Source organism: Schistocerca cancellata, chromosome 5 (assembly GCF_023864275.1).
Source record: "Schistocerca cancellata isolate TAMUIC-IGC-003103 chromosome 5, iqSchCanc2.1, whole genome shotgun sequence".
Lineage (NCBI taxonomy): Eukaryota > Metazoa > Arthropoda > Insecta > Orthoptera > Acrididae > Schistocerca > Schistocerca cancellata.
Window position 1 is genome coordinate 834,325,965 of NC_064630.1, and position 18,582 is coordinate 834,344,546.

Here is an 18,582-nt window from a genome sequence, read left to right on the forward strand (position 1 = left end):
CGAGTCTGCCATCCAGACAGACTTTTCCAGATGCCAACATCTGGTTGCCATCTTTTTTGACTTACGTAAAGCATACGACACGACCTTGTGACATTATATCCTCACCACATTGTATGAGCGGGGTCTCTGGAGACCACTCCCGATTTTGATCTAAAACTTCCTGTCGCTCCGTACTTTGCGTGTCGAAGTTGATGCCTCCCATAGTTCCTCCCCGTATTCAGGAGATTGGCGTTCCACAGGGTTCCGTATTGAGTATATCTCTACTTTAGTGGCCAGCAACGGCTTAGCAGCAGCTGTAGGGCCGTCGGTCTCCCCTTCTCTGTATGCGGGTGACTTCTGCATTTCGTATTGCTCCTCAAGTACTGGTGTTGCTGAGCAGCACCTACAGGGAGCCATTCACAAGGCGCAGTCATGGGCTCTAGCTCACGGCTTCCAGTTTTCAGCTGCGAAGTTGCGTGTTGTGCACTTCTGTTGGCATAGTACCGTTCATCCGAGACCTGAACTTTATCTTAATGACGATTCACTCACTGTAGTGGAGAAGTATCGATTCTTAGGACTGGTTTTTGATGCCCGACTGAGTTGACTACCTCACCTTAGTCAACCTAAGCGGGAGTGCTGCCTGAGCAACACCAAGTGGGATGCAGATTACTCTGTGCTGCTGCAGCTTTACAGAGCACTTCATCTCCCGCATCGGCGGCCCAGGTCAGGGCTCACGATTGTGGCTCACGTGCGATCCCTTCTCTCCGAACTGGAGTCCTTTCCTTTACCAACGCTACTTTAGGTCTGTGCACATACACCTCCATGGTGTACATCTCGGCCAAAGCTTCATCTGGACATTTTGCACGGCCCTAAGGACTCTGTTAACCCCGCCGCTCTCCGCTGTCAATTCCTCTCGATTCTTGACTTGTTCCGGGGCTCTGAAGTTGTCAACACCGATGGCTCAACTGCTGACGGTAATGTTGGCTTTGCCTATGTCGTCACAGGCCATATTGAACAGCATTCCTTGTCCATTGGCTGCAGTGTAATCACTGCAGAACTTGTAGCCATATCTGGTGCACTTCAGTATATCTGTTCCTGTTCTGGTGAGTTATTTCTTCACTGTTCTGACTCCCTGAGCGCCTTACACGCTATCCACCAGTGCTACCCTTGCCATTCTTTGGTAGCGAACATCCAGGAGTCCATCTCTGCCCTGGAATGGTCCATTTGTTCAGTGCTGTTTCTGTGGACCCCAGGACACACCGGAATCCCGAGCAACGAACTTGCTGACAGGCTGGCCAAACAGGCTTCGTGGAAACTGCTCTTGGCATATCTGAAACTGACCTGTGTTCTGTCTTACGCCACAAGGTTTTTCGGCTTTGGGAGATGGAGTAGCATAACAGTATGCACAACAAACTGCGTGTCATTAAAGATGCTGCAAATGTGTGGAAGTCATCCCTGCGGGCTTCTCGCAGGGAATCAATTGTCCTTTGTCGACTCCGCATTGGCCGTACGTGGCTCTGACATGGTTATCTCCTCCGTTGTGAGGACCCACCTTGGTCTCGCTGTGGCTGCCAAATGACAGTTGTCCACCTCTTGCTGGACTGCCCACTTTCCGCCACTCTGCGGCAGACTTTTAACCGTCCCAGCTCTCTGCCTTCGGTGCTGGGTGATGATGCCTCAACAGCAGCTTTAGTTTTAAGTTTTATTTGTGAGGGTGGGTTTTATCATTTGATCTGAATATTAGTGCATATCCTTTTTCCCCCTTGTGTCCTCCACCCTAGGGCCATTAGGGTGGAGGTTTTAATGTGTTGCAGAGTGCCTGGCTGTTACTTTTTTTATTCTCATGGTCAGCCAGCCATAGTAATCTTATTTTTAATCTCCTCTCGGTGTTTCTTGTGTGTCTCTGTGGTTTTCTTGTCCTGTTTTCTCCATTGTAGTGCTTGTTGTCCTGTCATTCTTCTGGTTCTTCCTTTCTCCTGTTATTGTGCCATACATCTTCTTTTTTTTCTTCTTTCCCTTGGGTAATAGTTCTACTGGTACCAAGGGACCAATGACCTCGCAGTTTGGTCTCTTTGCACCCCTTTTAAGCCAACCAACCAGATCAGTCAGTTTTCGAGACTGTTGTCCCTGCAACTAATGACAAGGCTGCTGCCCCTCTCAGGAACCACACATTTATCTGGCCTCTCAACAAATACCGCTCTGTTGTGGTTACACCTATGGTACCGCTATCTGTATTGCTGAGGCACGCAAGCCCCACCACCAGTGGCAAGGTCCATGGGTCCTGTCATTACCAGCTTTATTTCAACTTCTTCTAAGTTCTTTATAGGCATGCACTATGCAGGAAGAGAAATAAGATCCACCCACTCCCACCCCTAGTTTTTGACTCTCGGTAGTCTTATCTTCACACTACTTTCATTCTACCTATCTTTGTCAATGAACAGATGTTTCAGCATTCATATCTTCATTCCATAGCATATTTATATCCCCAATATACGTCTCACCTCTGAACAGAATGGTTTTGGAGCTATATGTTTTATTTGTAGTCGAACTGTCATCTTTAAATTATTCGGTAATTGATTGTAACCTGTATGCTGAAATTTCATTTAATCAATGATATTTGCCTAATGGATAATTCCATTTTGTTGACTTCTTCTGGCAATTATGGAAGGTGGTAGTTAAATTCTCATGTATTGAAAAATCTACATGGTGGTTCGTTTCCACTCCATTTATTGAGAGAGAGAGAGAGAGAGAGAGAGAGAGAGAGAGAGAGAGAAGTATATACTGAGTAAATATATTTTGCTATTGTGTAATTTATGTGGAATGTATCACAGTTTTGGAGTACCTGCATTTTTTAAAGCATGCTTGAATTATTCGCTTGGAGAGAGTGTTGGGATACTTTAAGTAATGATGTAGACTATTTTTTTAGAGCTGGGATATTTTTTTTATTTTTTTTTTAAAGGAGCAAGGTCCAAGTTTTGCTTGCTTTTGTCTTTTAGAAGCCTCTTATCATATTGGTTATTGCTATTTTTCTTACAGTATAGCTGTGCACTTTGTAGTCGAACAATTCTGCACCTGCAGTGGAGTGCCAATTTCAGAGAAGGAAATGAATTGCATTTTTTATTTACAAATATTCATGTATATTGTGAAAGTTTTCATCCTTTGTTGTGATAAGCTCATTGTCTTCTAAAATCCTTTACCTGTTAAATGGAGTTTGTGAACCGTACTTTAATTTTTATGTTATCCTGGCTCAACATTCCATATCAAACAAATTTTCAAAGACAATTTGGGCCTTTCCATTGTTTCAATTTAAACTGTTCACCATTCTGAATGGTTATGAAACACTTCTCGGATGCATTAGATATTTGTGGATATTTGTGGATGTTTGTCAGTGAGAACGATTAATGGTAATGTAAGACATCTGTTTCCATTCAAGCACTTCAGAATAAATTAGTGTTTTCAATTTGAGGGGGGGGGGGGGGGGGGGGGCAGGGTAGTCACTTGCCTGTTGGCTTTTGTAATGCGATCTTTGGCTGGTGTTTGTTAAATGATGATTCTGACCGTTACACCAGCCACTCAAGCTGGTGAAACTTTAAAAAAAAAAAATCATTAAATAAACATAGGCTGAAGATCCTGATGTGAAAGCCAACTGAAGTAGTAATTAGCTATGAGGAAAATTTCAATTGTGGTGAAATTTGTACCATTAAGTTGTGCACTAATCTGTATCAAACTGGGATTCTCAGCGCACCACAATTTTTTTTCTCAAAAACTGTAGAAAAATTTTGTATCCAAAAACATCACTATGGAGGGAAAAATGTTCTTAGTTGCACAGATTTATTTGTATTGTGGGATAGTAAACATAGATTGTGATTTTTGTTACTATCCTGTTGATTGTAGCATTCTAAATGTCAACCTGTGTCTTGGGGATGATTCTCTCTTCTTGCATCTGTATTGGAACATTAGAGAAGAGTTAGTCAATACATTCATATTAAATTAGTTTCTGAAATTCTTATTTCTGCATTATTACGGTTCTGTTTTATCACATGAAATTTTTCTTAAAATATAGAAATTAGTTCTCCACTGCATAAGTTTTAAATTGTTACAGCTTTTTTTTCTTTTGCACTGTTGTTATAAAATATATACTTGTAATAATAATTTCCAATTATGTTTATTATTTTTATGCATGTATATATGATTACAATTCTAACTTTAGTGCACCAATATTTTACTTCCTTTTCAATCTGTTTGTGTTTGATTGCATCACTTCTTTCTGGTGATTCTACAGAGTAAAGGGGGATGCAATTCAGTTATAGCTAGTATATGTAGTCTGAATGCAAGATTTATGTTAAATCATTGAAGTGTGATGTGATGGAAGGGTAAATATTTCAGTATATTACAGTCACAGTCAAATCCAAGTGGAACTCACTTCAGATGTCCTTTGCTTGCTTCTCACAACTTTTATTAAATTGAAACCAAATTTATTACTGAAGTGGTTGTAGCAGTCTCCCCCCAAACTGAGATACTGTGAATTTTGCTTGAACATTAAATTACATTTATGGGGCCATGAGTCCTTGCAGTTTTCTTAGTATTTCATGTTATAATACAGAAAAAACGTATGCATGTGCACAAGCAAAATGTTATTGACAACAGCAATAGTAGTTAATGCAGTAATAATTTTTGTAGCATTCATATCCTGTCTTCCTCCATTTGTTTTCATAATCTTTGTGCTTGTAGTGTTTTTTAAATAATTTTATTAAAAGTGGACAGGTGAAAATAATCAAACCTTATTCTGTCATCATTTTTTGTAAGTAGAATTTCCTGTGTGAACATTTACCACATTACTGCCTCTTTGTCATATGGTTTTGGACATGGAATGACGGCTTGTATAGTTTTTTTATTCTTCGATATTGTTTAATAATAATCACTGTTCACTTCTTCAGTTTGAAAAACATGTGAGGAATTCTTGTACATGAAACTGCCTTCATACAGTGCCCTCCTCCATCACCAAAGAGAAATAATAATAATAATAATAATAATAATAATAATAATAACTGAGCATTGCTGTGTACCAACAAATAAAATAATAAACATTTGGAAGTTTATATTGTTGGCACCTTGTGTGTTTAGGTATGGCTATATTTTGTTCAGCCGAAACATTTGTTCCTGTAGTTAACAATTTAATTTTGGTGTTTGTACAAGGTGTGATCAAAACGTAACGGGATTTCCCCCCTCCCCTCCCCCTTAAAGAATCTTTATTTAAACAACAACAACAACTACTACTACTACTACTACTACTACTACTGCTACTACAACTGTGTCCCCTTCAAAGTAATCCCTTGCAGATATAAAACACTGGTGTCAGCTTCTTTCAATCTTGGAAGAACTTCTGGTACTCAGTTTTCATTATGGTGTTGAAATCATTCAGCAATTCTGTTTTTATCTCATCAGTGATGGCAAAACGTCATCCTTCCATTGTTATCTTCAGGCTCTGGAATTGAAATAAGTTGCAGAGGGTCCTGTCTGGCCAAAACACACACACACACACACACACACACACAGGGATTGCTTCAAGCAAATGGTGCATAACTTTCAAGTAGTATTCCTTATTGACAGTACAGCTATAAGGCAGGAACTTGTGATGGACTATCTCGTTGTAATAAAAGAAAACAGTGAGAAGGCCTTTCAAGTGGTGAGTGAACTTGTCAAATTTTTTTATTATTTTTTATTTTTTTATTTTTGTCAATTTAGATTGGGATGATTGGACCTTGGTTTCAGTGTCATATCCATAAAGCCATGTTTTGCCATCTGTTATAATCTTCTTTAGAAATTCTTGTTGCTTAATTCAACAACTCCTGAGTGATGTCTACACAGTGTCATTTTTGGTTGAAATTCAACTATTCGGAACAAACTTAGCTGCTACGCAGTTCATTCCCAAAATATAAAAAAAAATTGCATGGCATGAGTCAAAGGATATGCTGACATCATCAGCAACCTCTAAAAATGGTTCAAATGGCTCTGAACACTATGGGACTTAACAGCTGAGGTCATCAGTCCCCTATAACTTAGAACTACTTAAACCTAACCAACCTAAGGACATCACTCGCATCCATGCCCGAGGCAGGATTCGAACCTGCGACCGCAGCGTTCGTGCGGTTCCAGACTGTAGCGCCTAGAACCGCTCGTCCACCACGGCCGGCTCAGCGACCTCTCTGATGGCCAAATGATGTGCTGAAACTGGCAGCAATCTCTCTGATGCTGAGTCAGTGATTTTCCAGAACATTTTTCTTTTCTTCTTCCACATTTACATCAGTAATTTATGTGCTAGGAGATCTAGGGTTGATGTCATCTTAAACATCTTCTCCGACCCTCTTTGGAACATTTATGCCACTTGTAAACTCTTGTCTTACTTGTAGTGGATTCATTATGATTTTGTATTTGGTACTGCACTTTATTTCATTTTTCAAACGAAATTTAATGCAAATTTTTTGATTCATATTTTTCGAGAGTAAAAATCTGCCGAACATTTGAAAACACGTATAATCTTTTTGACTGTTGACAGTAAACTAAATGTTCAAACAGCTGAAAATGCAAACATACATCAGGAACATGTGTACCAACAAGATGATAAAAAATTGAAAATTGGATTTATAAAGCCCATTAAATTAAAAGTACTTGTCGCTTTTTGGTCACACCTTTGTATAGTTATTTTTCAATTTTAAAATTGTTGCACACACTTGCATAACTATTTAGGCATCTTAATATTGTGCATGTTTGCTAACTGTATGTTTGTATGCATGTATACCTGCTTGTTGTGATGTGGATGCGTTCTTAACAAATAGTATTCCAAGGAAACAAAACGTAGTATAACCTCAGACGAATCGTAATTGTCACTGCACACACAATAATACATTTGAAACAGTCCGTTAATGCATTGGATGTAACAGTATTTGTCAACCATATTCTCATATTTGCATGAAATTGTCACACTCGTGTGTGTTTTATCACTGCTGCGAATTGTGTGTCCATCTTAAAAGGGAACTGCTTATGGCTTGCTACAAATAGTATAATTAACTTGGTTCATTAGTGTGCCAGACTGATCAGTAATGATACTGCTGTATGTTTTTTTACATTGATGCAGTTATTTCTGACTGAAATATTACAGAACTGAACTAACATATTAAGTTTCAAAATGTAGTTGATTTTTTGGACTGTATCCTTCATTGAAGCTAACTTCCCCTCCCCCTCCCCTCCCCCTTTGTTCCCCACTGTCTGTAGTGAGTAGACATCAGAACTTATATTCTACATTGGATCCTCGATGAGCCATGTATTCAGCACATTTAGTGTGGATGCCCAATAGTGTCCAACCTCTTGCAGGAATCTATAAGTAGCAAGCATAGAGGACACGCATGGGGACTGTGGATAGGTGGCACTAGGTGGGGATGTGGGTTATCAGAGAGGTGTGCCGAGATAATCCATGCAGTTACAATAAACACTAAGTCTATTGGCACACTGATAAATACAACTGCCTAGTAAGCAGGGATCCTGAGTTTGAATCCCGGTCTGACACATTTCCTCACTTTCCATGCCCAAGTTGGTGACTCCCTTAGTTCCATCCATATCCAGGAGAATGGAGTCCCGCAGAGCTCTGTATGGAGTGTCTCTCTATTTTTAGTGGCCATTAATGGTCTAGCAGCAGCTGCCGGGCCCTCCGTCTCATGTTCTCTGTATGCAGACAACTTCTGCATTTCGTACTGCTGCTCCAGTACTGTTGTTGCTGAGCGGCACCTCCAGGGAACCATCCATAAGGCGCAGTCTTGGGCTCCAGCCCACAGCTTCCAGTTTTCAGCGGCAAAGTCGTGTGTCGTGCACTTCTGTCGCCATCGTACCGTTCATCCAGAACCCGCACTTTATCTTAATGACGATCCACTCACTGTAGTTGGAGACATACCAGTTCCTAGGACAGGTTTTCGATGCTCGATTGACTTGGCTCCCTCATCTTCGTCAGCTTAAGCAGACGTGCTGGCAGCACCTCATTGCCCTCCATTGCTTGAGCAGCACCACTTGGAGTGCAGATCGCCGTACGCTGCTGCAGCTCTACAGAGCCCTTGTCCAATCCCGATTCAACTATGGGAGTGTGGTTTATGGTTCGACAGCGCCTTCAGCATTGCATTTACTCGACCCTGCACCATTGTGGGGTGCAATTAGCGACAGTCGCTTTTAGGACGAGTCTGGTGACCAGCGTACTGGTGGAGTCTGGTGTCCCTCCACTGCAGATCAGACGTGCGCAACTGCTCACCAGTTACGCAGCACACATTTGTAGTTCCCTGAGGATCTGAATTACCGTCTCCTTTTCCTGCCCGCGGCAGTCCATCTCCCGCATTGGCGACCCAGATCGGAGCTAAGTATTGCGGTTCGCTTGCAGTCCCTTGTCTCTGAACTGGAGTCCTTCCCTTTACCACCTCTACTTGCAGTCCGTTCACGTATGCCTCCATGGTGTATGCCTCAGCCGCAGCTTCGTTTGGAACTTCTGCATGGCCCTAAGGACTCAGTTAACCCTGCCTCTCTCCGCTGTCACTTCCTCTCACTTCTTGACGTGTTCCGGGGCTCTGAAGTGGTTTACGCAGACAGAATGGCTGATGGTCGCATAGGCTTTGCATACATTGATGGAGGACGTATTGAGCAGCACTCCTTGCCAGTTGGCTGCAGTGTTTTCACTGCAGAGCTGGCCGCCATATCTCGTGCTCTTGAGTACATCCGCTCATGCCCTGGTGAGTCATTTCTCCAATGTACTGACTCATTGAGCAGCCTACAAGCTATCGACCAGTGCTATCCTCGCCACCGTCACTGGTAGCGTCTATTGAGAAGTCCATCTATGCCCTGGAACAGTCCCGCCGTTGTTCCGTGGTGTTTGTGTGGACCCCGGGACATGTCGGAATCCCCGGCAACGAACTTGCTGACAGGCTGGCCGAACAGGCAATGCAGAAACTGCTTCTGGAGATAGGCATTTCCAAAGCTGACCTTGTCTTACACCACAGGGTTTTCCGGCTTTGGGAGACGGAATGGTATAACAGCACACACAACAAACTGCATGTCATTAAGGAAACTATGAATGTGTGGAAGCCTTCCACACAGGCCTCTTGCAGGGAATCAGTTGTCTTCTGCCGGCTCAGCATTGGCCATACGTGGCCAACACATGGTTACCTACTCCGTCGCGAGGACTCACCTCAGTTTTGCTGTGGCTCCCAATTGACAGTCGTCCACCTCTTGCTGGACTGCCCACTTTTAGCAGCTCTGCGGCAGACTTATAACTTTCCCAGCACCGTGCCTTCGGTGTTGGGAGACAATGCCTCCACAGCAGCTTTAGTTTTACGCTTTATCCGTGAGAGTGGGTTTCATACTTCTATGTAGGTTTTAGCACATGTCCTTTGTCCCTCTGTGTCCTCCACCCAAGTTCTTTTAGGGTGGAGGTTTTAATGTGTTGCAGAGTGGCTGGCTTTCCCTTTTTATTCTTGTGGTTGGCCAGCCGCTGTAATCTGCTTTCATGTTTTACTCTCTTCTGTTTCTAGCCTCTCTCTCTGTTGTTTTCTTGTCCTCTTTTCTTCCTTTTAGTGTTCATTGCCTTCCCTTCGTTCTTGTGGTTTTCCTTTTCTCTCCGTTTTGTGTTATATGTTTCGTCCGTTTTCTTCTCACACTTGCGGCATTGTTTTATTAGGAACAAGAGACGGATGACCCCGTAGTTTGGTTCCTTCCCCCACCTTTAAACAAACCAACTTTCGTAGTACATTTGCACCTGTTTCGTACAGAGGATATGATTAGTGTCTGGGCTTCAGTCTTCTCGACGAGGATCGTAATCCTCGACATTGTAAGTATTGTCCAAGGAGCGACGAAGAGTACAGTGTGGCCTGAGGTAGCACTTAGTAACTTTTCCGGTAGTTCCTTATTCTGCCTAGGTTTGGTGTTGGAGGATTCCTGGACATCTGGGTCTATATACAGGCTAGGTACCGTACTTCTTCAGTCCTAGTGATGAGGTGTTTCGTGTTTCCATCTCGAGTATTGTCCGATTGAAACTGTAATTGTACGAGGTGTTTCAGCCTCATGATCGTGGAGCAGAAAGGACAGTGTGACCCCTGTAATATCTTGCTTCACTGTGCTGTACATATGCTAATGTCATGATGGGTAGTATTATATCCTAATGTCTGTCCAACATTGGTGTAGATTGAGAGTGTTTCTACCGGCATCTTTTTAAAGCACTCTTTGAGGTGTTTGTCTTTGAACGATAGGCTGTTGGTGATATTGCAGTATGGAATTATATCTGATACTAATCCTGACTAGCAAACTTATTCGCACTATAGAACATTACATGGGAAGCTCTGTGCTCCAAAATGACGTATTGTACAAGAAAATATACCATTTATGGAGCTTTGACATTCAGCACATCTTTAGTGACAATGTAGTGGGTGATATAGGCAGTGCAGAGTCTAGTTTGTCGACTTCAGGAACCTCTCAGAGAGGTTGATTCCAATTCGATAGAATAGCACTGCTGCAGGCAGGATTGGCATTTTATGCCCCAGAAGTAATTATGGCATTGGGTTCTGTAGTTGACACACCTTACAGTGGCTTAAATAGTGTCCAATGGATCAGCAGAGAGCTGGCCTTCAGATTTGGTCTAACGTTTTTTCAAGTCCAAAGTGACTAGAAGTTGGGGAATTTTGGAAATCTTCAGGATCAATTACCGCAGATGAGCTAGAATGTTGAGCAACCAGTTCCTCATGTTCTGTTTATTAATTGCAATCCTCCTTCAGTCATTGTTTGGATCCATTTTGGATCCGTGGTGATGTAGGTGTCTCAAAGTATCCAGCATCTCCACCAAACAGTATCCCTCATAACCGCACTCAAGTTCTAACCCCAAACCAGGTCGTCAGTGAAGCACAAAACTTACAACAGAAAACATGGTTATTATGAACACCAGTCTACAACTGGAACACAGTTGACCTCCTGAGCAGATATTCCAGAATGCTGCTGTTTATACACACATTGAATATTCGAGAGTATACAAGTATTACAAACATAAGATATTTCAAGAAATTTCCGAAAAATATAATTGCTGGTGGTCAGGTTTGAACAGGTGGCCCGCAGCACATTACCCAGTGAAGCTAACCTTATCACTACACTGCAGGTGCCACAGGTTGTGGTGCTGTTATATTACAGTATCACCTGCCTGCCTCAATAACAGTGTCTAGTGTAGAATGCGTGAGATACTCATTACTTCACCCAAAGCTTATTGCCCTTTGCCTCATCACTGAATTTAGTAATTTTTAAATTATATTATGTTTTTAATTGCATTGTTTCATAATCATCAGTGGCCATCATTGTTTACATTGCTGTCATCTTTGTATTAGTGTGTGTTACACTATAATACACATGAAATTATTATTATTATTATTATTATTATTATTATTTTATTCAGCTGTAGTCATGTAGTTTCTGGAAGAAAAAAAAGGTTTATCTGCCAAATTACCAGTGACAGTTACCCAATACCTTCTCATTAGCACACTGTTATGGCAGAACAGTTGACAAGTGAAATAAAACGCAATGTTTCATTACCAGATGATCATGATAGAAAATTTTTGGCACATTTACATGCACAGCTTGTCTAGAAATGAACTAATTGAGAACAGTGTCGTGTAACTGTAAAGACACTATGTGTGCTGCTCAGGAGTTCATTTAGGTGAAGAAAACCTCTTAGTTTTTTTTGTTAGAGTTGATGTGATGGTGAAATGATTTTTACAACAACTAGGAATATTTCTGTTCCCTGAAGTTGCTTAGATGCAGGTAGAGAACGAATGTGCCTCCTCAAATTGACACCATTGGACACCTAGTACAATAATACGCCTTTTCTACAATAATTGTCTCTCCCTCCACACTAGAACATTACGTACTCCCCATCTTATTGATCACACATTTGTTTACAGATTGGTTATGGCCGGCTTGTAGGAAAGTACTACAATTTTCAGATTAGATCCTGACACAAAAAGAAGTGAAACATCCACTACAGAGCTGCAAGATCATCATATTTATGTGTTATGGTTATCAGTGTTTAAAACATACCACGTCCCGACACTGCCATTTGAAAGTGTAGCATTTAAACAGCACGCAATCTGCGATACAGAGTCTAAAATTGATTTTAAAAAGCCCTTTGTGGAAATGATACACTTCAGTTGCGGCTCTTTTAAGACATATCAATTTAAATTAATGTGTATAACAATAATGGAAATTCCTGGACCCTCATACTTCCAATCCCATTACCACCAGACTACTTGTTAGCCACTGTGGATGCAGTACGCCAACGTCCACGGCCTTGCCGCTTTGAAACAGTAAATTTCCCTGTGGTCACCTGATACCAAACCCGTCACCTCTTTCTTGATTTGTAAACAAATATGTGGTACTGTCATGGATGCTCACAGTGCACCATTCCGTGCAAACTTATTTGTGATCCATGTGGAGGAATCCTTTCTATCCAGTCAGCACCTAAAATCCCTTATCTGGTTCAGATTCATTGATGATATTTTCACGATCTGGACTCGTGGCACCTTTGCTCTTTCCTCTGTAATCTGAATACCTACTCTCAAATCCACTTCACCTGGTCCTTTCCAACTCAACGAGCCGCCTTTCTGGGCGCCAGTCTCCACCTCTCAGGTGGTTCTAGAAATACATTTGTTCATATTGAGCGTACCAACTACTGACAGCACCTCCACTGTGACGTGTTCTCCGTCAAAAAGTCTCTTTCGTACAACCTCGTCACCTGTAGATGCCACATCTGCAGTGGAAAGTGGGAGTTGTCAGAATATGCCGATAATCTTACTATTGGCAGACAGTATCCTACTGAGCTCATCCCTAAACAGCTCTCCAATGCCGTCGCCTGCTCTAAACCCAGTAAACCTGATAACTGGCACTCCTCTGATCACCTAATATCACACTTGCCTTGTAAATCTCAGACACATCCTTGACTACCGCTCCTCACGCCCTAAGATCACGGGTATCCTACCCAGAATGCTACCCTCATCAACCAAAGTTGTGTTCGGCTGTTCACCTAACCTGCAGAATATTGTTGTCCACTGATCCTGCTCCCAATCCTGCACCTCACAACTCATTCACTTGTGGCAGATCCAGGTGCAAGACCTGTCCCACACATCCGTTCACCAACTCCTATAAGAGTCAATTATTCGTAATTATTTACCCGAGAAAAAGCAGGGCCATGTGTCGAAGCAGAAGTGTTACATATCAACTATGTTCCAATTACTGTACAGCATTTTTTTTAGGTATGACAAGTAACCCTCTGTCTACTCACACAAATGACCACAACCAAGCTCTGGCAAATCACAAACTTGACCGTCCAGTTGCCCTACAAGCTGCACATCACAGCATGAATAACTTAGACAGCTGCTTCACTACGCAGATAATATGGACAATCCATTTTAGTGCAAATCTACTCACTGTACTCTATTCGTCTCGTCCTACAGTCTTTGAGTCATGTGTCAAAAGACCAGTACCTCCTCCTTTCTTGCTTCCCCTCTCCTCTCCCCCCCCCTGCTCTATCCCCCCCTGCTCTCTCTCTCTCTCTCTCTCTCTCTCTCTCTCTCTCTCTCTCTCTCTCTCTCCCTCCCCCCCCCCTCTCTCTCTCCCTCCCCCCCCCTCTCTCTCTCCCCCCCCCCTCTCTCTCTCTCTCCCTCCCTCCCTCCCTCCCTCCCTCCCCCGCCTCTCTCTCCCTCCCTCCCCCGCCTCTCTCTCCCTCCCCCCCCTCTCTCCCCCCCCCGCCCTGCCCTCTCCTCTCTCTCCCCCCCCTGCCCTGCCCTCTCCCCCCCCCTGCCCTGCCCTCTCCTCGACCTCTGTCTCTCTCCACCACCACCCCTCCGCGACCACTCCCTCTTTCTCCTCCGCCCTCCTTCCCCCCCTGTGTGTGTGTGTGTGTGTGTGTGTGTGTGTGTGTGTGTGTGTGTGTGTGTTAATATCATTCCTTAATCCGAATTTGTGCTACATCCCTAATGACGTTTTTGTGAAACCCCAATCTTCTTTCCTCTTCCTGCCGTGACCTTTACTCCTATTCTGTGTTTACTTTGTTTTCTGGAATATTGGAGCCTGCATATGAGAGATATTCTTTCCTGTGAAAAAATAATTTTTTACACTGTTGAAATAACATTGTTACCCATTTAGTATGCACCAACAGTTAATTAAGACTTTCGTTACAATCTCGAAACTGCTGGGAGATTAAGTGGCGCACATCTGCAGCACCTATTTAGCTGTTACCTGCACCGGACTGCACTTCATAGATAAAACAGGCACTCAGACTTTTGTTGTTGTCATGCTGTCATTAGTACTTCACTCTTAATGCAAATGGAACTAGAAAATGAGGATTACACTGTTTGTGGCATGTTATTCTTCTTCTGCATCTGTTGTTTGTATATCCAGTCTCCTACCTGAACATCATAACACCATAGCATTACTTTTCAGTCCCTTTTCAAATTTTTATTCTTCCATTCATTTATTGCCCAATTTTAAACAAATGCCATTTAAGTAGCATACTTTGGATGTTTCCTAGCTGGTGCTGATTTAAGTGATTTTCACATCAACATAGATTTATGCTTCACTTAAGGACGCTTTGCTCATTTAGTAATAATTATTGTTTGCGAGTGCTACTAGCATTTGTTAGCAGATCTTGCAAGTTTTGTGTTATGCATATTTTCCTTTGCGTTAACTTACCACTGTTAATTATATGGCAACACTTTGCTTCCATTAATGGATCACAAGAATGCTTTCAGACTGCAGCACATGTTTATACTAGAGCGTTTCTTTTTTTTTACCTCCTCCCCCTCCCTGCATTTCCCTCTCTTTTCATATTTATCCCCATCTGTACCTAATACTAGTGTGAAGTAATTTTGTTGCTTAATATCTCGAGGACACAACATTATTCAGAACAGAAGAAAATGGCGTGGATCATACTATGTGCACCTACATTTGTTACCCCCCCCCCCCCCCTCTCTCTCTCTCTCTCTCTCTCTCTCTCTCTCTCTCTCTCTCTCTCTCTCTCTGTGTGTGTGTGTGTGTGTGTGTGTGTGTGTGTGTGTGTGTGTGTGTGTTCCCCCTGAAGTAATCGTAAGTTGTTCGTTTCTCTTGGTACTATGAAATTAGTTTGGTTTAACCAACTTGGTTAAGGAATCATGACTTACAAGAACTTAATGCAATATTGCAGTGTCTGCCTGGAACTTCAGTAGGTTCTTAATGTTTTGTATGTTCCTCTAAGTTTTGTTTATGTGTGGAGAATGCCACAAGGCTTAATTGACATTCTCACTACTCTAATTCAGGCAGAGCTACCGGTGAACAGCCTGAAGGATACTGAGAAATATCCGATTCATTAGGACTATTCTTTGCAGTGTAATATGTTGCTCAAACTGGTTTCCAGTTGTGATTCGAATATCAAAGTAGGAATATCAAAGGTGCACGTATCGTGGCACATCGGTTTGGGTATGTTAAGATACTGGTGCACTAAGGGAAAGGAAACCTTTGCTTTTTAGTGTTCATGCTATTTGTGTGTGATTTGTAATACTGCTTTTGCATTCGTAGGCACTGTCTTGTCACGTCAGTCTGGTGTGCACAAATGTAGCTAGTCACTAGTAGGCTCGATCGCTTTTTAGGAATGGGGCAAACTAATGGTTTAGGTAAGTAAGGAGGCTTTAAACCATACACTATTTATAATATAGCAAACATCTTCAGCACCATCAGCTTCTGGGTTTCTTTTTTCTAGTAATTTTTATGTATTGCCATATACGTTAAGAATTTGCACGTATATTGATATAAACTGGGTGGTGACGGTAGCATGTTTCGAAAAATCATTTGTCAAATTGTTAATTTAATTAGCATTTCGTTCTGTAAAATTAATTCTGTACAATTAATTCTCTATGTTTTCAAATCTTGTTTTCTCCCAGAAATGGACGAAGAGGAGGCTGATGGTAGGAAAGTGGACAAATGGCAGGACAAAATAAGCAGCGGTTTCGACAGATTGATGTCTTTTGCCTCGACAGAATTAGACAAACGCCGCCGAAGTACAGAAGGATCTTCACCACGTGCTGGAGATGTAGCCGCCAGCTGTAACACCAGTCCAGACAGTGGAATCGGACATGGCGATCCTCCTCAGTTACCTTCGACTCTTCCGAACACTTCGACAAAAAAGCGCTCTCTCGAAGTTGGAGGATCAAGTCCAGGTCCGAAGATGCCACGGCTGTTTAAAACGCCGACCTCAAAACCTTCACCGGATCGAGCTGGGAGGGATTCTCCACCTGTATTGGAGCCACCTCTTGTAGAGGACACAGCTGGTCCTCCACGGACACCGTCACCATCTTCTGCTGATGAACCTCCGCCTGTATCTACGGGACCTTCCTTCAGTCCAGCCCCCCTAGACGGTCCTTACAGTCCAGTGTCCGTAACGAGTGTTCCTCTAACTAATGGGGAATCCTGCAGCCCACCTCCAGCTCTGCCACCTTCTGTCCCAGTCAGGTACCATCGCTCGGAACACGGTGATCACAAGTCTAGAGCAGACCACCATTTCAAGAAAAAATTCTTCCACAGAGAGAACTGGACTTCCAGCAATCACTGGCAACATAATGCTCCTCCAGCAGGACACCACAGCCACCACCACAAAGGGAAATTCAGACCCAAAGGGAAAGATTGGGAGTGGCACGGGACTAAAGGACACCATATGTCAGCAGGCATAACCCCAGATTTCTCCATCCCACCACCACACCTCGTTAATACCTCCTTACCTCCACCCTACCATCCGCATCACAGACACAGCTCCAGGTATCGCGGTCATCAATCCTGGGAGCGATACGGAGGCTCCCACGATGGAGCTGGCCCCGATTCGTCAATTGACCCAGGTAGGCCCCTCAGTTTCTCACTAAATTTTTAAGAATTGTAATTCGAGAAAGTAAGATGATGTATATCTCTTGTACCATTGTGTTACTCAGTATTTGTACTGTTTGGTATGCACATGAACCTGCCTGTTACCTTCTTTCTGTGCCTCTAGTCCTGCTAAACCACATATACCCAATACCATGTGGCAATTATTTCTTTTTGTTTAGCATCTATTATTCTTCTTGAATACCTGACTGTACCAGTGCTGAATGTAATATTTATATTCTATATGCTAAAACATTTTTGTTTTAGATCTTCTAAGCCAGAATTAACAGATGAACTAATATTTATAAATCTGATATGTTTGGTCTTATCCAGTCCTTTGATAGTGCATAAATTACAAACAACGTATTTTATGCTTTTGCTTGTGGACTAGCAAAGCATTTGCTTTCCAGTTACTCTCCCAAATGTGAGTTGAACATCCTTGCAGACTTTGTCGTCTCAGAATTGTCCTCCAGTTGCTGCAACCATTGAGTCAATGCTGTTTTTTGTCTCTTAGTTCCAGCCAGTTGTTAATAACAAATTGTGAGTGTGCTGAGTCTTTAATTCTGGTTCTCATTTTCATATTTTTAAAATCTTTATTACTTTTATGTGTAAAGGTTAAGCAAAATCTAATGCTAGTGGCTAAAATTTCAATGTTGAGGAAATTAGTTCCGTAGGTTAAAAAATGTAAATCGTCTTACAAGGAGAGGTCCCCAGCAGTGGGATCGACTTTCTGAAATCTTCTACAAGATGATGTATTGATGTATTTTAAGGTGTCTGGTATCACTCCCTATAGCCATTCACACTGGTGGGCCAACGTTTGCGAGTACTTGACCAGGGTGTATACGACCCGGGACATCCGGGAGATCCGGGAAAAACCCGGGAATTTTTTCGTCCAGGAGAAAACCGGGAAAACCCCGGGAATTTTTTAGAATTCTGGGAATTTTTTGTTGTTTTAGTTACCAGTTAAATTTTTGTGATTTTGACTGGTAAGAACCAATACTCTAACGAAGGATATTACTGTATCCCGCTTCTGCACAATAATGCTGCAGCCAAAAAAAAACATGGACGACAGAAAAAAACGCAAATAAAACTTACGTCGCAAAGGAAATGCACCATATACAACAACAAAACAGTGCTCATACAAGCGTCTGCCAACCAAAGTGTGTCAAAGGCTTTAGGAAGAATACGCAGTGCTTCCTAACAACAAATTGCTTCCGATGAGCGTGACATAACAGCTGTTTACATTTGATTCATTTGAGCAGTTGCGGGCGGGCTCTTGCGCATGCGCAGTTGAGTCGCCAATGGGTAGTATCTTCTCCCGCTTCTGGCTACAGATGTGTGGCTGGGTGCCACTATCCAAATTGCTCTGGTTCGGAAATATCGTAGATCCAGGGCTGATGCACAGAGCAGTCTGAGTTGTAGTGGGGAGGTGGGTAGTCTTCACGTGACCTGTGTTTACGTTTAGTGATTTTGCTGGTTCCTCTTCGTTTATTGCTCTCACATTAAATGAAAACAAAACGGATTTCTGTGGCCGGGAGTTGCCAAATGAATTAATATGTTGTTGTTGTTGTGGTCTTCAGTCCTGAGATTGGTTTGATTCAGCTCTCCATGCTACTCTATCCTGTGCAAGCTGCTTCATCTCCTAGTACCTACTGC

General features: G+C 42.4%; 1 protein-coding gene across 2 annotated transcripts in view; it reads left to right on the plus strand.

Moving 5' to 3' along the window:
• Positions 1–18,582, plus strand: part of LOC126187369 (histone-lysine N-methyltransferase, H3 lysine-79 specific) — a 221,937-nt gene that overhangs the window by 197,318 nt on the left and 6,037 nt on the right. The window contains exons 15-16 of one of the 2 annotated variants that reach the window (XR_007537717.1): positions 15,595–15,689; positions 15,957–16,092. Coding sequence is in view for 1 of the 2 variants with exons in the window: in XM_049928412.1 (XP_049784369.1) it covers positions 15,957–16,904 (948 nt within the window). In the remaining variant the exon portion in view is untranslated. Of the gene's footprint in view, positions 1–15,594; positions 15,690–15,956; positions 16,905–18,582 lie in introns of those variants that run through there. The other variant, XM_049928412.1, reaches the window with a different exon arrangement.